Source organism: Melospiza georgiana, chromosome 2 (assembly GCF_028018845.1).
Source record: "Melospiza georgiana isolate bMelGeo1 chromosome 2, bMelGeo1.pri, whole genome shotgun sequence".
Lineage (NCBI taxonomy): Eukaryota > Metazoa > Chordata > Aves > Passeriformes > Passerellidae > Melospiza > Melospiza georgiana.
In genome coordinates, this window is record NC_080431.1 from 5,042,182 (window position 1) to 5,066,719 (window position 24,538).

General features: G+C 50.4%; 1 protein-coding gene across 1 annotated transcript in view; it reads left to right on the forward strand.

Moving 5' to 3' along the window:
• IGSF3 (immunoglobulin superfamily member 3) overlaps window positions 1-24,538 on the forward strand; it is a 92,781-nt gene that overhangs the window by 64,848 nt on the left and 3,395 nt on the right. The window contains exons 6-9 of the mRNA XM_058045016.1: window positions 2,614-3,018; window positions 16,956-17,366; window positions 18,964-19,371; window positions 23,507-23,944. Of these exons, the coding sequence (XP_057900999.1) occupies window positions 2,614-3,018; window positions 16,956-17,366; window positions 18,964-19,371; window positions 23,507-23,944 (1,662 nt within the window). The remainder of the gene's footprint in view (window positions 1-2,613; window positions 3,019-16,955; window positions 17,367-18,963; window positions 19,372-23,506; window positions 23,945-24,538) is intronic.

The window sequence follows — 24,538 nt, forward strand, 5'->3', positions numbered from 1 at the left end:
GGATTGTGTGGCTCTTACTGGTACTCTGAAGTATTTGCTTTGACAAGATGTGTGTGAGACCAGACTTCAAAGTCATATTGTATTCTGATGAAAATCTTGCTTTTTTCCTCCTTTCCTCTCTCTCCTTTACTCTTGACCTGCTTTCAGAGGCTGTTTTGTCTGGAGTTAGAAATCTTTTCTGTATAGCTTCCAAAAGCAGGTAGGGATGTTTTGTAAAGAACTAAAGCAAGATTCTCATCTAATTTCAATGGTGTCTTCCTCATGAGGTCAGCAGCATTTGTCCTGCTACAAGTCCCAAGTGTCAGCCCTTCCCTTTACTTTGCCACTTGTAAAAGTCTTGAGATTGAGCACTGAAATTTTAAAATGTGTCACTTCTACTCTTGTTAAAATTTAAGATGCTCAGAAGTGCACAGCAGTTCCAGAAGATGTGATGGAAAGGTTGTTTCACCTCCTCTGCTCCTCAGTCACCGGCTGTTGAGCATGTTCTGCCTAGGCTTAAGAAATTCCTAGGTCTCTTTAACTAGCAAAGCTGAAGTACCTCATAAAAATACAGTAGAGAAACTATTGGGTATTGTTTTGCTGCTGAATCTGGTTGGGGTTTTTTTGTTCAGCTTCATGTTTTTGAAATGTCCTGAGAAAGTCAAATTCAGGGTACTAAGAAAAAAGCAAAAGAGATTTATGTCTTCAGAAACTGCTGTTCAAAAAAAAAATGCAGTAAATTTAGTGACACTCACATTTCAAGTTAAGGTCTCATTGTTTGCCAGTCTGCTGGGGTAGGAAACTCTTTAACTGATGATGTTAAAACCCACAAATCTAACCACAGGATGGTTCAGAAGCAGCAGCCAGAAGAGAGAGATGTGCTGGCAGAAGAGACCAGATGTTCCTGAACTTCTGAGGCTCTTGAGTGCATGGCACAGACTTAAGTCCCAGTCTGGCCACGGAAGGAGGGGTTGAGGGAGTGATGTATTTTTTAGGGAGGTTTTACAGAAAATCAATCCATTTTTATGCTTTTTGTTCCAAGTCCCAAAAGAAGAAGGGCTTTTGTTTGTTAATTTAAGTGCCATGACGATGTTGATGGAGTTGAAGACCTGAGAAACACACCTGGCTTCTGCATGACTTCATGAAGCTTCCTTGCCCAGGCCAACTGGAGAGTAAACTTGATGAAGTCACCTGGTCTTGGTGAAATTAAGTTGGCTTTCCAGGGCCTTCTCTGGCTCAGGCTTTCTCTGTGCTGGGCCTGCTTACTGGGGCAGGAGGGCTTATTGAGGGATATGAAGGTGAGGACTTATGTGGGGCTGAGACACAACAGCTCTGCAGGGGAGGCAGCCTGGGTCTCACACTGCCCTCCTGGGTAATCACTGAACATGCTGTGAGAGGCTTTAATCCCGAAGATTGACCTGTTTTCTCAGTAATTAACAGGTCCTGGAGCTCTGGCACGGTGACGCCGTGGGGTTGCTGGAAGTGAGCAGATTTGGTGGGCTCCATGCTGTGCCCGGTCTGCCTGCTGCAGCAGGGAGCTCCTGGCTCATCTTTTGGAGCCAGTGGCACGCTGAAGCTCCATGCTGATCCAGAAGATGTTCCTTTTTTGACTCTGCACTGTCTGGGGTCTCCTCCAGCAGTGGCAGCTCTGCTGAGAGCTGGGGTGGTCAGTGCTGCAGGGAGAGGGGGAACTGTCAGCCCATTTGGAGCCTCTGAGGAGGGGAGCACTTCTTGGGGACATTGGCAGAAGAAAACAAGGTCCCTGCTGAGTCTGCTGGCCACACTGAAGTGATTGGAAGAGAAGAATGTGTTTCTCTCTGCAGCTTGGTTCAGATGAGCAGCGGAAATACTCTGCCTGAATATGTATGCCTGACTGGCTAACTGGAAAATGTTACTCTTTAATTACTAGTAGACTGCTAATTTCAACTCCTCTAAGCAAACAGAGTGCTGGGGCTAAACAAGTCAAAGTGTATTGACCAGCTTGCAGAGTGGCAGACACATGAGAATAACTGCATAAAGCTGTCCTGGAGTTGTGATCTGGAAGAGAGCAAAAGCTGTGCTGTGTGAAGAACAGGAGCAACCAGCTTTTCTTTCAGTTTGCCTCCATCCTGGGGTTTTGTAACCATTGGCACCTCTACAATGCATGTTTTGAAGGCTGCTACATCTTGCTTTCCTCATTCTTCCTCCAGCTGCAGCAGCCAGATGCAGACCTGGGTAGGGGGACAGAGTTGGACCCCCTGCCCAAGAGGTGGATGTTAATCACAGGGGGCTGCTGCTGAGTAGCTACTCTGCCATAAGGTGCTCTCCCTTGCCATTGTGCTGCTGTGTTTCCATACAGGGTTTGGCAGCCTGCAGAGGCTGTGTCTCAGGGGATCTCACTCCTCTGGGCAGAAATTGAGGGCAATCCTGCTATGGCTGCAGCCCATGCTCACTCAGGCCGTCACTGCTGCTCAGGCCGTCACCACTTGTGTGTTTTTGCCTCTGCTTTTCACCTCACTTGGCCATAGCAAATGAGAAGCTGACACAACTGGCGTGGCTGATCACACCGCTGGATGACCACGCTGGCTTTTGCATGCTGACAGCAGGGCCCCCTCAGGCAGGTGTGTCTCAAAGCCCTCTCCTCTCTTCCCACAGAGGCCGGGTTTGCCGTCACCGCCATCTCCCGCACCCCGGGCGTCACCTACAACGAGTCCTTCGACCTGCAGTGCATCATCAAGCCCCACTACCCGTCCTGGGTGCCGGTGTCGGTGACGTGGCGCTTCCAGCCGGCGGGCAGCACCGAGTTCCACGACCTGGTCACCTTCACGCGCGACGGCGGCGTCCAGTGGGGCGACAGGGCCGCGGCCTTCCGCACGCGCACCGCCATCGAGAAGGCCGAGTCCAGCAACAACGTGCGCCTGAGCATCAGCCGCGCCAGCGACACCGAGGCCGGCAAGTACCAGTGCGTGGCCGAGCTCTGGAGGAAGAACTACAACAGCAGCTGGACCAGGCTGGCGGACAGGACCTCCAACCTGCTGGAAATCAGGGTCCTGCGGCCAGGTGAGTGCCGAGGGTGTGTGGAGGGGGGATGAGGGGATGGGGTATTCTCAGAGTCTCTGTGGATCACCCAGGAATGTGTTAGAGAGTCTCTTTTCCCAGCCTGGCAGCCAAAGGAGTCAGGATTCTTCTATTCCTGTTCTCAATGTTGTTTATTTGCTGTTAGCTAATACATTCTTTCTCCAACCCGCTGAGGTTTGTCTGGCAGGTCAAGTTGAGGCATACTGACCACTTCAGAGGCAGTTTTATCTTTTTATACTAAAAACTACGTATACATTATTTACAATAATTTTCCAATACCTATCATCTATGTTAGACAGTGTGTTTCTACTCTAAACCAATCCAAATGTGCCACCATCACTCAGAAGGTGAGGCTAAGAAGAAGAAAGAAGAAGGACAAGGCACACCCAAATCCCTCCATCTTGGCTTCTGAACTCCCATTCTAAAAACTCAAAATTCTGCTTTTCTATCTTGTAACAAACTAACTCTCATTCTACTTAAACTTTCCTGGATTGTGCATCCTCATATAAAGTTGGTAATTGTTTTTCCAAGGGCTAAATTCAAAGGTACAGGTGGTTTTAACTCTGTGCCACCTCCATTTATCAGGGCAGACTCAGAAAAGAGAGGAGAAGAATGGGGCAAACAGGATCAAAGAGAGAGATGTGTTGCCACCAAAGCTGCCCATGCACCATAGGTGGGTGCTGCAGCTCTGGTCCAATAACTGGGTGCATCTCTCTCTATGCTGGAGGCACCTTCAAAAACAGATGGTGATCAAAGAGCCTGATTTTCATCCTCACCAGAAATTGAGCCCTTTTGGCTGAAAGTCTCCACAGCCATGGGTGCCCACACAGAGTGTGCAACAGATAAGCAACAGGCGCCTGGCATGGCAGGGGCAGTCAGAAAACCTACAAGGTGTTGTCCCTGTACTGGAGTGAGTGAGGGGCCTTCTGTAGGCCTTGTCACTGATATATTGGTGGTGTCCCTACTGTGCATGAAAGTGCAAACTTATGTGGCCATGGTAGCTGTGGGCTGTTGCTGAGCTGAATGGTGTATTGCTGTCTTGGCCTTAGGGATGGAGTTGGTGTCTGTAGTGAGGCTTTTAACACCTTCAAGACTGTTTGCTCAGGTCCTTGCTGCATGTGAGTTCTCCTTTTGTGTTCCTGTGCAGAAGGACTCCTTCCTAGGGTCTCTGCTGGTTGGGCTTTGTGTTTTTCCCATCAGTATCCCTGTTCCACCTTCCCCAGCCCTGTCTATAGACAACTCAGGGGATGCTATGAGCTTGAGCCACCTCATGAGCCCTCCATCATTTTTCTTCCCTCTCTCTCCCTTGCCCTCATCTCCAGTTTAATCTTCTCCATTTATCTTGATTATGCTGCCTTGTAATACATGTTTTACTGCTTGCAAGGTCGAGTTGGTGATGTTCGTCATTTTACCTTACTTCCTCAGGAAGCAGTGGTGAATGGATGTGGTCCCAGGAGTAACATGCTTCTTCACAGCCCCATGCATGCCTGTCTGTGTGTGAGACAGAGAGGGAAAGAGAAATCCTTGATAACAGCTTCAGGAAGAGAGCCTGTGTGTCACAGCTCAGGGTGGCAGGCAGCTCAGTTAAACCATGCTCTGGCAGCAGTAACACTCAAGTGATGCCTTAACAGAACAAGTTGTCCAGGTCTCCATGGTTTCACCTCTCCCTGTCTCCCAAGCTGCTCAGCAAATGACTCCAAAATAAATCTTAGCTGTCAGTTCAGTGAGCCTTGCATACTGTTTGAGGCTTTATGGCTCACAAGTGGGGATGGAAGAGAAGAGGGGCTCCTCAGAGCTCTCCCAGCACCATGGCTACACCCTCTCTGTGTTTTGTTACTGTGTCCCAGGCAGCCTCCTGGAGCGGGTGGTTGGTGTTCTCCATGAATGAAATGTTGGCAGTCAGACCAGGGACTGCTCTGGTTCTCTCAGAGAACCTGTTGTTTCTTTCTTGGTGAGCTCTTCTTGCAGCAGAAGGGGAAGAATAATAAGTTCACACCAGCTGCTTTCTGAAACCAAAGCTGGCAGGAGACCATGCACAGTAGTCAGTGTGAACTAGAAGTGATCCCCATGTGCAGGAGTGGAGATTTAATTGTGTTTGGGGCTCTCGTTCTGCTGTGGTATCTGGTCTGGGTCTGAAAATCTGGGTCTGTCATCCCCAAGGCCATAATCCCTTTCCCCTGAGGGTTCACCACCATTTTCCCATCTGGAGACATTGCTTTGCCCTTTGCCTTGCCCCTTTCCAGGTTGAGAACAGCATCCAGCATGGAAGGCTTAGTGGGCTGATATTTGAGCGATCCATCAGGATTAGCTGTGTCCTGTCCTTGGAGAGGACATGTATGGTGGCTCCCTGGCACTTAGAGTTTCCTTGGGTTTTAGGGGAAGCAGAGGTACCTTTTAGGGGAAGCAGGGGGTTCCTTTTGAACCCAAGTGACCCTGGAAACGTTTGGATTCAGGCTGAGCTCTCAGTGCTCACTGAGATGCCAGCTGACCTCACTGTTCCCTGCCCCCTTTCTTGCACAGCACAGAGGGGACGCAGCACTCGGGCTTTGGGTCCTGCCTGAGGGAGGAAGGTGGTAGATAGCTTCAGACAGGTCAAGGGGAAGACCCAAGGACTGTCAGGCAGGCTCTGTTCCCATCTCCTCCTTGGTTCTTGCTTCTCCCTGCCAGGTGTCCAGGGATGAGACAGCAGGCACTGTCTGGGAGCAGTGCCTGTCCATGTGGTCTGCAGGACTCAGACAAGGGCAGCAGACAGTGCACAACAGGGGCTGTGCTGCAGTCTGGACAGGCTTGGGTGTCTGCAGAGTGCTCTCTCTTTTGGCAAGGAGGCTTGGGGCAGATTTGTGCTGGTGTATTAAATTGCTGTTGTCACTGTGTGTGTTACTGCACTTATCATTCCCCTGCAGCACAGATGGGGGGGTGATTCAGCAAAGTCCTGGGGTCTGAGTGCTGGAGAGTGTGTCTGGCAACAGCAGAGTAAGAAAGCAGGGCTTTCACACAACACCCTCAGAGCACCTTCTCACCCCTTTCATGCTCATGCAGCTCCCCACCCCTCCATCCTTGTGTTGTCCCCTGTCCTGTTCCTTCGTGACTAAATCTGGATCGGGCGCTCAGGGAGAAGCTGCAATCGCCTCTATAAATCTGTCCTGATGCTGCTGGGATTTTGACAGTAATGAACATGGGAGGAGGGATGGCAGGGGATGATAACTGAGCAGACTCCAGGGGTGCTGGGCTCCTCACTGCTTTTTTGCAAGCCAGTCTACAGCAGATTGATTGACCTGGGAGCCGTCGAGCAAACAAGGCAGTCATGCTCTTCATTAGAGCATTAATTATCTTCCAGAGGCTCTCCAGGGGCTGCTTCTTAAAGTTTGGTTTATTAGGAGCTGTCAAGTTGAAACCATCATGGAGTGGGGGATGGAGGCTTGTCAGGCTGGCCTTGGAGGAGCTGGAGGTGGCTTCTTCCTGAACCTTACTTTAGCAGTGGGGTGAGCCAGAGCTGTGCTCTCCCTCAAGCCCTGCATTCAGGTGGGTGCAGAGGCCTGTGCTGCTTTTCTGCTCTCCACAGGAAACCAGAGAGTGGCTGTGCTGGGCTAGCAGAAACTAACTAATGGCCAGAGAAACCTAACGAGTGGAGAATGAAGGACTCTTACCTCTTTGTCCAAGCCCATCCATGGCAGCCACAGGGACACTGATCAGTCTCATGTTCCTCCTTCTCTCTGAAGGCTCAGTGAGCAGCCAGGCAGTGGATGGTTGTGACTGTGCAGGCTTGGGATGCTGGGAAGATGAGGAGGGCACGAGGCAGAGGAGAACTGGAAAAGGAGTCTGCTTTATAGCACACTTAATGCTGAGAGAGGAGGACTGATTTTCAAATAATTAGCCAGCAAGACATTTGTGGAGTATAGTGAGAAATTTTCCTTAACTCAGATGTTTCTGTTAATGCCTTTATTCCATCTCATCTTAGTAATTTTTAGTAATTTCCATGGTTAAGGAATCCTCTCAGGCATGGTTGTGAAAGATGCCTTTTGTACTATAGGTGGCCAGTGGAATACCAACCAGACTCTTGAGTGGAGGTTCAAACAAGTATTTTTCAAAGGCCACAAAGTCTCTGCTTGAACCTGACACTTCTTGCTTCTGGCAGCATCCAGCAATAAAGTTAAGCAAGCAGAGTTAATGAGCTGGAAACTTCCTTACAGAAGTGAAGTCTGGAAACTGAAGTTTGCTGCTTGCTTGATCCCAGAGTGGTTTTGCTCTGTGGAACAGCACTGCTTCCCTGCTTTACAGCTGCCTGCTCCATCTGGCAAATGGGTGTACTCCTGCTTGAGTGCTGAAGGAGTTCAGGAAGAGCTCAGAGAGGCCTGTTCCTCAGCAGCAGTGGCTGTGGCACAGAGCAGTCTCCTCTTCCCTGTGTGCTCGAGGTTTTGCTCCTTTCCCTTCACTGCCAGTGGGGTAAGAGCTGTTGTTCCTCCTCAGAGCTGCTGCTCCTTCCTTGCAGCACACTGAACACACGAAATGAAGGGGCTCAGTGCTGCATGACTCAGAGCTGTCCCCTTGCATGGACCTGCATTGGTGACCCAGCTGGAGCCCTTTTTCTTCTGCAGATAGCAGAGGTAGGGTTGATTCTCCTACCTTGTACCCCAGGTAATCTCCTACTCCTGTCCATTTGCCCTGAGGAGCTCTGTTGCCGCACTTGCCAGCTCCTCTGGGACAGATTCTCCACTGTCACCTCTTGGTACAGTTATTTATCCCAGGCCAGCACCCCGGGGTGCTTTTTCTCCATGTTTAGCCATCACTCCCTCCTCTAAACATCCCTGTCCTCTCAGGTGTAAGCAGCAGGGAGGGAGCTAGTGCTGGATGTGCTGCTGCATTCCTGATGCTGTACTGGGGATGGTGACACTGGCCTTGTGGGGTCAGAGATGTGATTCACCTCTCCCTGCATTTGTTTTCCTTCTGGGAGTGGTGCTGCTTGGCTTCTCCGCAGCTTTTTCTGTGAGAGCTTTTTCTGTAAGAGCCAGGTGTGTTGAGCTGATTGCAGCCAGTTATGTTCAAGGTTTCTCTTGGGACTCCAGCCTGGAAAATGCACCCAGGGGTGTGACCTGAGAAGTTGAACTTTGAATGGATGAAGCATCTTGGATGCATTACACACAGGTGAGGAGTGTGGGAATGCATCCTTGCACCTAGTGGGACCTTAACCTGACTCAGCCTGCTCTTTATGTGCCCACTGATCTTAGGGCAGGCAGTCTTTCTTTTCAGCCCCCTGACAAGACTGACAGTGCCAGGAGACCTGGGCCATATCCAGGCTATACTGCTCTCTTCAGATTAGCTCTCTCCATAGTTACTTTGTAGATCCAAATTTTTCACTTCCGTTTCAGAGTACTCTCTGCTTTCTCTCTTTGATATCTCCTGAGCAGTTTTCCACTCCTGTTTGCAGTGTGGATGTACAAAACCATGGTGTCAGCCTGTTTGCAGTCTGTGCACATGCACCTTCTTTGATGTTGTCTTGAACAGCTTCTCTCTCTCCACACACTTTAGCTTCTCATCGATTCTCTGTTTGCTTTTCTTGGACTAAAACACTCTGCTGTGAGCAGTACTTAGATGGTGTCCAGCTCTAAAGCTTTGTGCCTCCTCCTGCCCTTGAAGATCTCAAAAGCAGAGTCAGCAGGGGCAGCCCTTGAGGGAGAGGGAGATTTGAGGTGATGAGCAGCTTTGCAGCCAGGTGCTGACCACTCTTGTCCTGCCCCAGTCTCTGCACGGAGCCCCAGCTCTCCGTGAGGTGAGTGGCCTTGGGGCCAGCAGGCTCAGTGCTGCAACAGCACAATATTGCTCTTGCTGCCCTATCAGCCCTCCAGTCAGAGCAGTGCCCAGCCTAGGGGTCCCTCCCCATATGCCCAAGCATCACCTTTGGCAATCCACCCCTGTACATGGCACCTGCACCATTTTTCTGTGCTCTGTATCCTGAGGAATCTCCTGGCATGAGAAGCTGCATGTTCTGACATTGGTCAAAGACTGAATTCCTGGGTTCACTGAGCCTGAGATCTGCTTCCTTACAGCAAAATGTCTGCAAATATGCTGAACCTGTGGCTCAGGTTCTTTTATTTTAACATATGTATGTCTACATAAAAGTTTTCTCTTAAGGCCATCTTATTTTCTTAAATAGGCATTTGGGATGCTGCTAAAGAAAATTACTGTAGTGTTCCTTGTCCCAATTAACAGAGAAGCAGGGAGTTCAGATGGTGATGGATCTGTAGCCCATTATGCTGAAATATGTCCTTACTCCTTAAGAAGTTCAAGAATACAATTTCTTCAGAAATGACAGATGGCTCATTTCACTGGGTTGTTCTTCCAGCAGTAGTTGTACTCACTAGTTATGGAAGCAGCATCATCCATGAGCATTCAGTTTTGGAGAAATGGTACCTTCAGCTGCAATTTAATGTTGCCATTCCCAGGATGTGGTAGTAGTGGCTCCCAGGTGGGAAGTCAACTCCTGCAGGTGGAGCTGACCTTGCACTTTGCTGCCCAGAAGGAGGTGATCCTCATCTCCAGTGTGGGCTGCTGGCTGCATGGTCCTGTCCATTCCTTGTGCTGGCACAGGTGCTGCTTTGCCACAGTTTAGTTTAGTACACCTGCAGAAAGCTAGCCCAGTGGAAGGGAACAGTTAAAGGTGAGTGGAGTGAGCTAATGCTTGGATGAATTCAGCTGGGTCCTTCTCACAGGGGACTTCTCTTTGCATGGAGGGCAGCACCTGACACTGGCAGGGCTGGTGTGCCAGTATCCAAAATATCTCCTGATCCTGGCTGAGGTCTGTCTGGAGAGCTTGCTCTCTGGGTGGCAAGAAAATGACACTTCACACCAGCCTAGGCAGCTCATCTGTGCCTGCCCAGCAGGCAGAGATTTTCAGCAGGAGCTGCTGAAAATGGCCAAGTCAAACACAGGCTGTGTGAAAGTCAGCCCTGCACTACAGGGTGCAGTTGTGCTCTGAGTGTGCAACTGCACAAAACTGCCAAGTTGTTTTGTGAGGGAAGAAATATCTCAGGAAATCCAGCCTCTAGCATGGCATGGGAGCTGGTGTGTGGTGCTGCTGTGTGTGTTACAACTTGCTCTTCGAGTGCATTTAATTACTTTTTTTTCCTAATTGACGGAGCACTCCTTTGTTTGAAATCTTTCTGACGAGGAGTTGATTAAATATCTCTGGATGTTATTTTTTTATTTCTTTATCTGCAGTGTAGCTTGGTAGTGAATTTATCTTCCAGTGATCCTATCTCCATATTTTAATTTACAAGCGATCAGTGAGCTGTATATTGTTTTCTGACAGCAGGCACAACTCATGCTGCGAATCTTTTATTCCTCCCTCCCCTCTTCTCTCTGGTGCAGAACTTTTATGTGCATTTCAGGCTTTTGCAGGAAAGTTTCTGGTTTTAGGTTTGTGAGGCATTTTGCTTTGGGGGGTACATTTGTTTCTTGCTGTTCTTTACACTGACATGGTTTCTGTTTCTTGGGGAAAGCCTTGTTTTTCCAGGCCAGTGGTACATCCCAGCTGGTGGTCTCTGCCTTAGCCTTGGCTGGACCGGGGAGGCTGTGAGCTTCCCAGCTTTTTCCATCCTTGCCTTTCCTGTATGTGCTGGCAGATGTATGGCTTCTGGGCTTTAAAAAGCCTTTCTGGGTCACACATGCATTCATTCCTCCCCAAGGCCCCACTTGGTTACCTGCTGGTTTGATAGCTGCTCCACAGGCTCTGCCACGGCTGGTAATGCCAAGCTGCTCCCTAGCCAAGCACATGTCCTTGTCACTGCCTGCAGTCTTCACATGCAGAGATGGACTTGACCTGCTCCCCCAGATGGGTCTGCGGTCTGACTGTGCTGCTTTTGGGGAGGGGCAGGGCATGGGGCCACTTGTAGGAACTTTGGGATGATCAGGCTTGGGGCTGGAGCTGGTGGGGGTGCGGATGAGCAAGGAGATCCACCCTAGGGCTTGAGGAGAGGCGCCTGTTCTGCTTTGCCACAGCACCCTTTGGCACCATTTTGAGAGCATCAAACTCCACTCCCCGGGCTGCAGTGGCACAGTTTCCTTCAGTCCTGTGCCTGTGCTTGGGGCTGAGTGCTGGGCAGGGCTGTTGGACAGGTGATGGTCAGCATGGACGTGCGCAGCTCCTTAAACACCCGGCTGGTCTTGCTGCAGCAGCAGCTGCTGTGAGCCTGGGGAGTGTCTGGGCTGCCTGCTGGGCTGTGGACTGCACAGCAACTTGCTGAACACGTTGAAATGCAGGTCACTTGGTGGTGAGAGTCACAGGCTCAGCTCTTTTGTCTGACCACATGGGAGGGGGCTGAAGCTGAGCCTTCCTCAGGAAAGGGTTAACGCTGTCTTTCCTTCCCACAGAGCTGCTCTCCCAGTAATTCAGTCATGTCAGCCTGTTTGCAGGCAATAATTCATTGTTATAGGAACACTACAGTAAAGTGACAAGTTAATAATGGCAGTAATAATGGCAGGCAAAGTCTAATGCTATTTCCCTTTCTGCTGCTCCTGTTGCACCAGCAGCCTCCCATGTTGGCTAATGCAATTTGCAACCTCACTAATCCAGTTTCAGGAGGAATTGTGTTCAGTTAAAAGAGAATAGCCTGAGCTGGGAGCTGTGCTGCCATGTTCCTGCCTTCTCTGGGGAGGCTGCCCCAGTGCTGGAAGCCTTTGTCTTTACTTTGCTGTGATTTCTGTGCTGTGGTTAAGCTTAATGAGCACAGTCCTCCTAGGAGCATCTTGTTTTCTTCCCTTCTGCAAATGCCTTTCTTCTGATGCCTCCTCTCCAAAAGGACTTGCACACGTTTCCCTTTTGAAGGTTGGTTTGATTTCAGCTAACCTAATAAACGTGAGTCACCCGGCTCTCGCCATGCTGAATCAGTAGGCTGGCGTGTACTTGCTTGACTCTGTTCAGCCATTAAAGCAGGAGTCCTTGCAGTGTCTGGGGAGCTGGAGGAGCCTCCTCAGCCCTGCTTTGTGCAAGGGAGAAGAGCTGGCAGGGGTCTGAATGTCAGTACATGTCTAAGCCCGTGGCAGTAACCTGCACACTGGTCTCTTGAATGCCAGGCAAACATCCTCCTGGAGGAATTCAGGCTTTTCAGGCCCTAGTGAGGGACATTATGAAGCACCTCTAGGATGTGACCACAGGCTGAGGGGATGGCTGAGTTTGTGCCAAAGGCGTGGCCAGTGCCCTTCAGGGCTGTACACTGAGTGTACTGGGGAGAGACGGGCTCCTTGCAGAAGTCACCATGGGGCTGTGCTGCTGGAAAAGAATCTCTCCTGACTGGCCTGCTAAACCCACAGTATGGTGTTAAACCAGGGCTGGGCTCAGGTTGGGCTGGCCTCATTTCTGCTCCCCCTGCACACACACCTCAGCACAGTGAAATCTCGGTGGAGGCTTTTAAAATTAGGACATTTCCCCAGAAAACTTTTTGCAACATTTCATCAGTTCTTTCCAAGCAAAAGGATTCTCTGGAGGAGCTCTCCCCAGCGAGCAGCAGCCTCCAAAGTGGAACACTGCCTCCCTGCTGTGGTGCCAGGGCTTTCTGGGGACTCTCTGGGATGTGGTGGCCATCCTCCTGCCCACCCTCCTGTGCCACAGCTGCTGTTCATGCAGAGCTGGCCCCTTCCTCAGTGGATGGCCCCCTCCTCCTTTGCTGCAGGGGCAACATTCTGGGGTTTTGTGTGGGGCTGTTTTGAGGAAATGGTATCTTCATCTGCTTTTAAACATTGCCTTCCCAGGACTTGGTAATTGTGGCTCCCAGGTGGGAAGTAAACTCCTGCTGTTGTGTTTTCTTGCTGCCTACAAGGCAAAATGATGTAAGGTGTTTGAGAAGGAGCATCTTCTTTTCACAGCATTTTTAGGTACAGGTTGCAAAGTGCTTTGCTAAAGGTAAGTGTTGTAACCCCAGCTCAATGATTAGGAAACAGAGGGGAGGGAGCCAAGAGGCAGCAAGTCAGCAGAAAAACCATGAATCACATCACTGTCTCTGTTCTCCTCCTCTGATGACTGCTCTCCCTGCCCCCAAATATTTGTATAATTGTGCTTACCACATGCTCAGCTTGAGGAGCCTGCTTGATGGTGTGGAGAAAACATCTACTACATATCAGCTTGTAGAGGATCAGGCTGTGTCACAGCTTGCTGGGGTTGTAAAGTGTGTCTGACCTGAGGTCCCAGCCAGAGGTGCAAGCTCTGAGGACCAGAAGCTGCCGCATCTTGAAATAATGATTAAAAAAAACTAAGACATTTCTAACCATGACTTGTTGCCAGTGTAAATTGAAAGCCTTAATAGCATATGTAGGGCCAATTACAGTACATTAAGGTACAATATCCTCTTTACTGGCACTCTCCAGGGAGCCAGGAGACATTGTGGCAACAAGGATTATGGTTTGCAGATGATATGCACGATAACTTCACCTAGACGCAGGCACCTGTTCCTCTCACAGAGCAGATGTTTGGGAGGCTGTTCAGAGAACATCAGCCTCTTGACAGCCAGCAGAAAATGCTGGGTAACTGTGTCTGTTCACACTGCTGTGCCCACCACCTCTGCTGCCTGGCATGGGGCTGGAGCAGCCCTGCCTCACCTAAACCCCAGCCCCTGGGGCACAGGGCTCAACTCCAGTTTGAAGGCCAAGCCCTTTCCTGGCTCTCTGCCCAGGCAAATCCTCAAGCCAGGAAAGGGAGTTTCCCCTTGTGGGTAGGGTGAGGTTTCACTGGCTGGGTGCCTGGGGTGTCAGACTTCTTGCAACCTCACTGGTGCACCAGCAGCTACAACCATTTCCATGTCATGGCAACATCTCTAAACCTGACCTGGCAGGCTGCACGTGGCATGGAGAGGCTCAGTTTGCACTGGAATAGGCTTACCACCACTATGGGAAGGGATGTATGGACTCCCTGGTGTTGTATTGTGCCATTCCCATTACCCTGGACCACCAATTTCAATATTATCTAGTTTCTGCTTTTGAAATAATTTATCCCAAATGCAAAATGAGCTTTGTGGATTTGTTTGTATACCTGTGAACAGTAGCTGATGGTCAGCCCCATGGCAGAGCAGAAGTGTGAGTTACCCCACAAAGCTTCCCATGTCTTAACCAGGATCTTTCCCCTGAGGGTGGGACTGCCCCAAGGTAATCCTGTGTGTCACAGGATTTCCAGCTTAGCCTCTGGTCCATAAAAGCCCTGAATCACTACTGTAGGATCTGCAAAAGGTAATGAAGAAGAGATGGGTGCCTGTGTACTATGCAGGAAGCAGCCCCAGGATGTGGAAGCATTTGGCATTCACAGAATTGGAAAAGACTGACAATGTCCTCTCTAATTCTGTGGGAGGGAAACAGAACCTGCACTTGCATCTTCTGGTGTGCCTCCCTCAGGAAAATAATTCATGTCTGATGAAAAGTGCATTGGCAGGGATGTCATTACATATCACTGATACCTCTAATCGAGAGGAAACTTTGTGCACAGTGTTATATGAACCTCTGCAAGGGTATAGTCTGGCAAAGAGAAGACCTGTGATTCCCTGCCAGGGCTTGCTGCTCCAGCTGGGAGCAGCTGTAGAAGCACTACCTCATCAATATCTTAGAGACTCAGTACAAATGTGGGCAAATTCCTGACTGCTGGCTGCAGTGGCTGCCAAGGATGGCTTGGAAGGATGGGGGGGTATGTGTGAAATTTAAGATCTCATTTTTGCCAGAGTTAGTAAGATTGCTTCCCCATTACTCTCAAAAAGATTTCTTCCCAAAGGTTGCATGGGAGCAGGGAAAGCTGCTGAGGGGCCATCTGAGAGTCCTTGGATGACCTCAGGGGCCCATGCTGTTTGTACACAGTGACAATTACTGTGATTATGGTCTGGGAACAAGCCCTCACTGCTTCAGTGGAATACATCTGTCATGTACAAGGTGGGTCTGTTGCCCCAAACACTAAGATTAGAATTATTCAGTGTCAGCCATCCTCATTTCATCTCCTGGAGGTGCCATGATGTGGGAAGAGCACTGTGAGGGAGGGGTGCTTGCCTCTCAGCAGCTCTGCTCTGTGTGTACCCTGGCTTTGTGTGTGTGTGTGTGTTGATATTGAGCAACCCACCACACACTGTGTGTGTGTATATACTGCATTTTAATAGATATAGGGCTACTGACTTAACATACACAGTTGCTATAGTAACAAAGGTTTCCGTAGTAACGGTTGCAGAAAATAATCCAGTACCAATTAAAAATAAACTGTTTGGAAAGGGGGCTGGGGGAGAGAGGAAACTGCTGAGAACCACCTTCTCCTTTATTGGTTCATCTCCTAGGCACTTGGAAGATTGATTAATGCTCGAAATAACTGTTCTTGACAAATGGTGAGCCAAAAAGGTGGGATGAGGGTGGGTGTGTAGCTAAAGCTGTTGTCCTGGAGTGAAACAAAGGGGAAGGAATGTGTCTGGGGTACAGCAGAAATGCAAGAGGGTGACACTGACTCTTTCCATTAGGTTGAAGTCCCTAGGGAGGAAAAACAAGGACATTTCCCCTCCTTTCCTTCCTGCAGTGTGTGCATGCCATACCACAGGCACCAGGCACGGAGTGTTTATTAGCATACTGATTAAAGCCAGGGGCAATGCAGGCTCCAGGGGAATGTCTGATGCGATCCAGGATGCCTGTCTCAGATGTGATAGCGCAGAAAGCATTGCTGTGGTGGGAGTTCCTCCCATTTGAAGTTGTTTGTGCCCATCCTCTCCCTGGGCACTGTCACTCATCACTTGTGCCGACGGGCATCCGAGGCCCTGGTGCCCAAGGGAAGCTGGAAGCAAAGCATGATGCAAAGCAAGGAGCCCGTGCCTTGGTGAGAGAGAGAAGGAACATTGCTTCCTCACAAACACAGGATGCGTGGGATGTGTTTCCAGGGTGTGGATGGGCACAGGTCCCCTGGCAGCCTTCAGTTGTTTGTGCCTGTGGTGCCACACTTTCGTCCTGCCACTTGTACCCAAGTTTTATTTAAGAGATTTGCAGCTCGTCAGCAGCAAGGCAGCATTCCCCCTTTCAGAGGGGAACAGGGGTGTGTCTGGCTGGGTGGGAGCTGCCCTTCTCCCCTGTCTGTGGCTGGCAGGGACTCCGGGGCACACCGAGCACAAGTGTCACAGGAGGGCGCCTTGTGTCCTCCCTGCCAGCAGGAGTGCCCTGGCTCAGGGCTGGGGTGACAGCACAGCGTGAGCACACACTGCAGCAGAGGCTCTGTCTTGTGTTTGTACAGGGAGAGGGGAGTTGGGGATCTGTGTGTCTCTCCTTACAGGAACTAGAGCCAATGATTCTGCTGTATCATCCTCAACACCATGGGACTGCTTAGCTGCAGTGTGGGAGCCAAGAGAGGTGATGGGCCTGTGGCTTGTCCTAGGCTGTGCAGTTGGTGGTGGACTTGGAGCCAGATCTCCTGGCTTGCTCCCTGCTGATCCCTTCCAGTCTGGTGCTCTTTCTCCTTTTCCAGTTGTGCCTGCACTTCCTCCCCTGGCTATTGCGTGTCTGTGGGATGCATCTCACTGAGATGGCTGGCATGTGACAGCACTGGGGTTTCATTTAATTTGCTTTCTCAGAAGTGGTTTTCTCTGGAACTGGTCAACAGCGCATTGTCCTGAGGTACAAGGGTTATGATTTCATCATGAGAAAAACCACTGAGTTTGGGCATAGTCATTTACTAAGTCTGGTGCCTTAGACCACTATGAATTAAAAAGAGTCTTTTAAAGGTCAGACTGTGAAAAAGCAGCCTCTCTTGCTGAGGGACACAGTGGGAGGATCCAGGAGTGGATAGGGGTTGAAAGAAGAGATTTGAGTAATGTCTTACAGGTATGTGGGATGCAAGCAAGAGAGCACTCTGGTCCACCCTAAATCTGTTGAATTTCTTTCCTGTGTTGATGACCCACCTCTCTCCATGCTTCTCCATTCCCTTGCAGTGACCAAGCTGCAGGTGAGCAAGTCGAAGCGCAGCATCACCCTGGTGGAGAACCGGCCCATCCTCCTGAACTGCTCGGTGAAGTCCCAGACCAGCCCCGACTCGCACTTTGCCGTGCTGTGGTACGTGCACAAGCCCTCGGATGCCGACGGGAAGCTCATCCTGAAGACCACGCACAGCTCAGCCTTCGAGTACGGCACCTACGCCGAGGAGGAGGGGCTGCGGGGCCGGCTGCAGTTCGAGCGCTCCGCCTCGGGCGGGCTCTTCAGCCTGACGGTGCAGCGGGCCGAGGTGCGCGACAGCGGCAGCTACTACTGCCACGTGGAGGAGTGGCTGCTCAGCCCCAACCACGCCTGGTACAAGCTGGCAGAGGAGGTGTCGGGCCGCACCGAGGTCACCGTCAAGCAGCCAGGTGGGGACCTCTTGGTATTGGCTCCTGTGAGATTGCCACCCCCCTGTCCTGGCGTCCTCATGCCTGCACATCCCTGCGTGGAAGGAAGGTTTTCCCTCCTTTGACTGGTTTTCCCTCCAACCTGAGCTGTTGGTGTCCCCACATTAAGGTTGTCCATCCCCCATAGTCTACAGGGCCACTGCATCCAGCCAGGTTTCATTATCCTTGAGAGCATCATGTAGCAAGAGTGTCAGCTAGTGACTTACTGAGAGAGAACCCCTGTGTGTGCGCCTGTCTGGGAAAGCAATTTTATGTCTTGCACACAGTTTAATTTTACTCTGTGCCTGGATCCTGGCAGGCACAGGGAGCCTTGTGTCTTTTCCCTTTGCAAATGAGATGGGAATAACGTTTAATGAGGTGGAGAGCTGGCTGCCAGGAAAGGAGAGATCTGCTCTGTGGGTGGTTTCTGAGCAGTGGATGACACTGATAAAGGTGAGCTGGTGGAGGAGCTAAATATAGCCCCCACAAGCTGGGACAGAGGGGAGAGGCAGGGAGGCAGGAACTGTCCAGAGCATTGGTACTTCGTGAGGAAGCCTTGCCTTGTGCTTGCTCCAGCTGCCTGTGTCTAGAACATAAAATCCCTCAGGCCAGATGGTTATTAGGGCTGGAGTAGGGTATTTAGTGCATTTTCTCTGTCTGGGTTTGGCTGGCTAGACACAAGCTCTGTGGACAAGGGTGCAAGAGGGATGTTGGATATGGGCCCCAGTGCAGCTTTGCCTGGTCACACACACAGGAAGCACAGCAGGGCATGGCTTGCTCCCAGTGCCAGCTCCTCATTTCTGTCTGCAGAGTCCCAAGATGGCTGAGGGGTGGTCAGGGACAGGGGGCTGTGACTGTCCCCTCATTTGCATCACCCAGCTCTCTCTGGGAAGTACAGTGCTTCTTGCTTGCTGCAGCAGCAGTACCAGGGAAGTCCAGGCTGGCCCTGGAAAGAATTGTGAGGGATTTGGGAGAGTTGGACACGTCATTTCGCATAAAAGCTGCTTCCAGTCACCCTCCTGGGTATCAATGAAGTTGAGGAGCACAAACCAGGGACATTCCCGAGGCAGCAAACACTGCGTGTGACTGTGCCCTCATGCCACTTCTTGTTTTGCAGCGGGGCTTCCCTGTAATCAGCTGTCTGTTCTCTACCTTGCTGGTTTTTTTCCTTTTTCCACAACAGGGGGCTTACTGCTTGGGGTGTGATGAGGCTACTGCCTCATCCTATGAGGAGAACAAGAAAAAAGTGAGGTGTGATCTCCCTTCATTAGGTCTCTGTGCACTTAGGACCTCCCAGGTCCTGGTGGGAGATGGTGGGTTTCCAATTCCCTGCACTAAATGGCTCATTGTTGGTGACTAGCCTGAGATTTTCAGAAGACACTAAAAAACACAAACCTTATTTTTTTCTCCTCCTCTAGTATTTTTTTTTGTCCTTTCTTTTCTCCATCATTTTTTCCTCTACTTCCTTATTTCTTCCATCACACCCCAGGATTGTGGCCATGCAGGAAAGGCTCGTGGGGTGACAAAGGGCCCTTGCAGCCCTCGGTCACATTGCATTTCTAACGTGCTTTTCCCACAGATAACCGCCTGCAGGTCAGCCAGACGCACAAGAACCTGACGGTGCTGGAGAACGAGTGGGTGACCCTGGAGTGCCTGGTGAAGAACCGCAGCAGCCCCTCATCCCAGCTCGCGGTGGAGTGGTCCGTGCGGCGGCCGGGCCGCGCCGACAGCGAGGTGCTGGCCTGGCTGAGCCGGCAGAGCACGCTGCACTACGGGGAGCCGGCGGCGCTGGGCGACCTGCGGGGCCGGCTGCGCCTGGAGAGCCCGGCCCCGGGCCTGTTCCTGCTCTCCGTCCACAACTGCACCGTGCGCGACAGCGGTGCCTATGGCTGCCGCGTGGAGGAGTGGCTGCTCGACCCCAGCGAGCGCTGGTACAAGCGCGCCGAGCAGCTCTCCGGGATCAGCACCCTCACCGTCAGGCAGCCAGGTCAGTGGGGTCTGGGGCCATGAGCAGCCTTGTGCCCTCTGGGGCAGACACAAATCTGTCTGGCAGTGACAGTGGGATCAGCACCCTCACCGTCAGGCAGCCAGGTCAGTGGGGTCTGGGGCCCTGAGCAGCCTTGTGCCCTCTGGGGCAGACACAAATCTGTCTGGCAGTGACAGTGGGATCAGCACCCTCACCGTCAGGCAGCCAGGTCAGTGGGGTCTGGGGCCCTGAGCAGCCTTGTGCCCTCTGGGGCAGACACAAATCTGTCTGGCAGTGACAGTGGGATCAGCACCCTCACTGTCAGGCAGCCAGGTCATTGAGGTCTGGGGCCATGAGCAGCCTTGTGCCCTCTGGGGGCACACACGAATCACCATTTGTCTGGTAGTGGGATCAGCACCCTCACCGTCAGGCAGCCAGGTCAGTGGGGTCTGGGGCCCTGAGCAGCCTTGTGCCTTCTAGGGCACACACACAAATTGCCATCTGTCTGTCAGTGACACGGGGTTCAGGCACAAGGCAGGACCACAGGACAGACCATGCTGATTCCTTTATCTCTGTCTTCTTGATTGCACTCTTTTCTGGAAAGGGTGTAGAGCAAGTTCTGCAAATACAACTAGGTGGGCTTGGCATTTTATCATTTACTTTATTTTTCTTCAGCACTTTTGGCAGATTAAATAGGGTAAGCTCCTGCTTTTGCACACATTTTGATTGAGAATAGGACGGAAGAAGCTACCTGTGCTTCCCAGGTGTGTGCCTCAGAGGCAAGGTCCTTTCATGAGAAGAGGGCAGTGGAAGGCACACTGCTGAGTCTTACTGAGCTTGCTGTCAACCAGCACCCCCAGTTCCTTTTCTGCAGGGCTGCTCTCTAGCTACTTCTCTCCTAGTTCTACTTGTACATGGTGTTACTTGGACCAGTCAGTTCAACTTGTTAAATTCCATTCCATTAATTAAAGTCCAGAGCTCCACTCTATCTAGATCACTTTGTCAGGCCTCTTATCCTTCAAGACAATCAGCAGCACCTCCCAGTCTGGTATTGCTAGCAAATTTGCTAATGGTGCATTCAACTCCTGTATCCAGATCTTTGATAAATATATTGAGCAGCACTGGCCCTAAAACTGAACCTTGAGGAACAGCACTGGTGACCAGTTACCAGCCAGAAATAGCCCCATTCACTGTGTCCCTTTGAACTCTGCTCTTCAGCCAGTTCTTCACCCAGTGCACCATGAACCCCCCATCCCACAGCTGGAATGGTGCTGTGAGGGACAATATGAAAAGCCTTACTGAAATTGAAAAACTGCATCCACTGCTTTCCCTTCATCCACTGACACAGCAGGTGAAACAAGAATATTAAATTATTTAACCAGACTTCTCTGTGAAGCCATGTTGGCTGTGTTGATGACTGCATGGTTCTTTGAATGTTTTTCAGTAGTACCCAGAATAATCTTCTCCATAGTTTTTCCAGGAACTGAGATCAGGCTAACAGGTCTGTAGTCTCCTGTGTCTTCCCTCATGTCTTTCTTGTAAATTGGAATATATACTGGCCAGCTTCCAGCCAAAAAGCACTTCCCCGGACTCCCAGGGCCCTTGGATATGTTCAGGAGGAGTTCTGCTCTAACACCTGATGAGTCCCATCAGGCCCCATGGACTTGTGGATGCTTGGCTGACACAGCTGATCCCTCACAATTCCAGAGTCTGTGGATGGAAAAGTTGCTGTTCCTGCACTCATGGTCCTCTGACTCATGGGACTGGGCAGCCCAAGGTCTATCAGTACTATGAAAGACTGAGGCAGAAAAACATTGAATGCCTCTGCTTTTTCTTCATCCCTATTAAATAGGTAACTGTCTTCAGCAGGTATCAGTTCAACATTTTCTTCAGACATCTTGTTGCTATTAACAGCTTTTAAAAAGTGCTGACACAACACTGACTAATTTCAACTTTAACTGAGCTTTGACATTTGTCTCTTCTCCCTGCATATGAGAACTACAGCTGTGTAATCTTCCTGCAGAGCCTCGATTCCAGAGATCATACTATTTCTTCCTCCTCTTGAGCTCCACAAGGAGTTGCTGTTCAGCCAACGTTGCTTGACTTAGGACTCAGTGGAGCTGCCTGCTCCTGTGCTCCCAAAAGGTGGTTCTTAAGACTGACCAGCACTGATGGACTCCTAAACCCTTAAAAGCAGATTCCCAGAGTACTCTGCTAAGTTTTGCCTGTTTTAACAACAGATAAGATGCAAAGGCAGTTTACCTTGGAAAATACAAATTCCCTAGTTTTTGAGACATATGACTCAAGATTAAATGTTTACCTTAAAGGCCGTAGGACAAATAACAGTACAGTGCTCCTTCTCTGAGTACTTTCCAGCTTCTAAAGCAACCACTCTGCATGTTCTGCAGTGCTTCATGGCTGCCCATTCCAGCAAGATGTCAGCCTTTTAGCTGTGCAGCAGAGCTGGCAAAAGCATGAGGTTCTGGAAAGATTTTAGTGGTCATTCCTGGCAGAGATTTGTACTGTGGAGGAGGAGCAGGGGACAGCAGAGCTCTTATCAGCCACATCTTTGCTTGGGAACTTTTGCTGGCCAAAGTGGCTTGAGCAGCGAGACCTCCCCAGGCAATCCCTGTGCCGTGCTGGGTTGTCAGTACAGCTCTCCATCCAGTGTGGTAATTGCCAGCCCTGATGGAGGGGATAATGAACAGCAGGAAAAATCTCTGAGGCTCCTCTTGAATTGCAGAAGAATGTGGAGTGGGAAGAAGAGAGGGAGTTGGGAGTTCACTAATTGAAGATTTTTTTTTTCTAGAAGTGCTTTGTTGTTGTTTGTTTTTGTTTCATAGCAGTCAGTACTTAACAAAATGACTAACTGTGCTTGTGACTCATGTCTCATTAGTGAGGATCTCCAGCCTCATTTGTCAGGGCTATAATCATCAGCAAGGGGGGGAAAAACCTCTTAGCACCTTCAGACATCAGTTCTCCTCTTTCTGTTTAACCTGCTAAAGGTGAGGGAGGCTTTGTGTTAGTTTTGACAAGCCATTTCCTTCCCTTCCTCCTTTTTAGTCCCCAAAATTTCATGACTTAACTCATTCCTGTTTCTGCTCAGGAGTCTTCTTTGGGAAGGTGTGAACTGCAAATACTCATATTGCTTATGGCCTGAAGAGCTCGGGCCTTAATTGAGGTTTTCCTCACGGGACCGTTTAAATAGTGTTGGGCAGGTGGTGTCATGAGAAGCCCACTGGACACAGCAGCTCTGTGGCTGATGAGAGCTGAGGGACAGCAGCTCCCTCCTGAGAGACACCCAGGGTCTGCACAAGGGAGGGCTTGCCCAGCTCTCCTCACTGGAGAAGAAAGTGCCTCTCTCTTTGGTGAGTTATCGACTTGCCCTTCCTGCTCAGCTCCACTTTGGAAAAGGCTTTTTAATCTTTAAATGAAAGCTTAGATCCAGACTGATTGTCATCCCTGGAGTATGTGCTCCCTGGCAAGATGACTAAACCAAATGTTAATTGCTCTTGAAGTCAGCCTTTAATCAACTCATCGTGGGTTCTGGCCACTGTGTCTCAGTTAGGTAAAAACATCTCTTTAGCCTTGCAGCAAGCACTAGAGGAAAAAAAATGAGGAAGACTTTTGGAGCATCCTTGCTGCATCAGTGTTGAGACCATCTCTATGGAGGAACCTCTTACCTAAGGACTTTCCAGGCTGCTGGAAAAGGTCTTCTCTTCTGTCATAATGATTTTCAAGTCCTTTGAGCACTCTCAGAGAAATAAAAAGCAGGAAGTGCAATGTTCTGTGCAGCAGTGGCTGGGGAGGAATCGCACATGCACCAAACCTTGGTATCCTGCACATTGCATGTCTGGATGAGCTGCCCAGCTTTCTCCTCTCATCCCTTAGCTGGGGTGAGGGTGGGCAGGGGTAGGAGGGTGCTTTCAGCCAGCACCTGTTTGACCCTGTGCCAGATGGTGCGTGGTGAGGTGAGGATGCTGTGCCTGCAGGGTTGGCCTCAGAGGTCCCTGTGAGTCTTGGCAGGCTGCATCAAGATTGGGGTTTTGCTTGGATTGTTCCCAGCACCAGAGTCATGACAGTTTGTGTTGAGATAGAGTGGTTTTGATGATATCTCAGCACTCACCTCTTGATTTTTGTCATCTTGTCATCTCAGATCCCACCCTGCAGGTGGACACAGCCACGGCCAACCTCACGGTGCAGGAGAAGGAGTCCTTCCCTCTGGACTGCAGCATCCTGTCCCGCTCCAGCCCCGAGTCCCACTTCGCAGTGACGTGGTACAGCCTGCGGGCCAAGGAGGCGGGCGACCACGCGGAGCAGGGGGAGGAGGAAGAGGAGGAGGAGGAGAGGGAAGCAGTGCTGAGTGTGGGCCCTGATGCCATCTTCAGCCCCGAGGCTGGCCGCTGGGAGGGCCGCCTGCGCTTCCAGAGGCTCTCGGCGGTGCTTTTCCGGCTGACGGTGCTGCAGGCCGGCGCGGCCGACACCGGCAACTACTCGTGCCGAGTGGAGGAGTGGCTGGCGCATCCCAACGGCGTCTGGTACCGGCTGGCCCAGGAGGAGTCGGGGATGGTGGCTGTGCACGTGCAGGATGCAGGTGAGAACTGCTGGTGACTGTCTGGGGCCGTGGCCCTGGCATCCCTTGCATCTTCTGTTCGACCAAGATGAAAAGACCAAGGAGTGAGTGGGACTGGGGCAAGTCTGTGGTGCTGGTACTTCTCCAATCAGCTCAAGGGTTCATAAGATACTATAAAATCTCCACCAGGGAGGACTGTGATATTTTTGGGGTTTTTAGGATGAAGGAGGAATTGAGAGTTTGACTCTATGTTTTTAGGAGGTTAATTTATTGTTGCATTCTATTCTATTAAAGAACGTTATACTAAAATTATATTAAAGAATAGAGAAAGGATACTTACAGAAGGTTATAAAGAATAATTATGAAAATTCGTGATTGTTTTTGACACAGTTGGATGGTGATTGGTCATTAAGTTGACCAAATTAAACTATTTGGTCATTATAGTTTGATGACCAAACTGGGGCAAGTCTGTGGTGCTGGTACTTTTCCAATCAGCTCAAGGGTTTATAAGATACTATAAAATCTCCACCAGGGAGGACTGTGGTATTTTTGGGATTTTTAGGACGAAAGAGGAATTGAGAATTTGACTCTATGTTTTTAGAAGGATGTTATTCT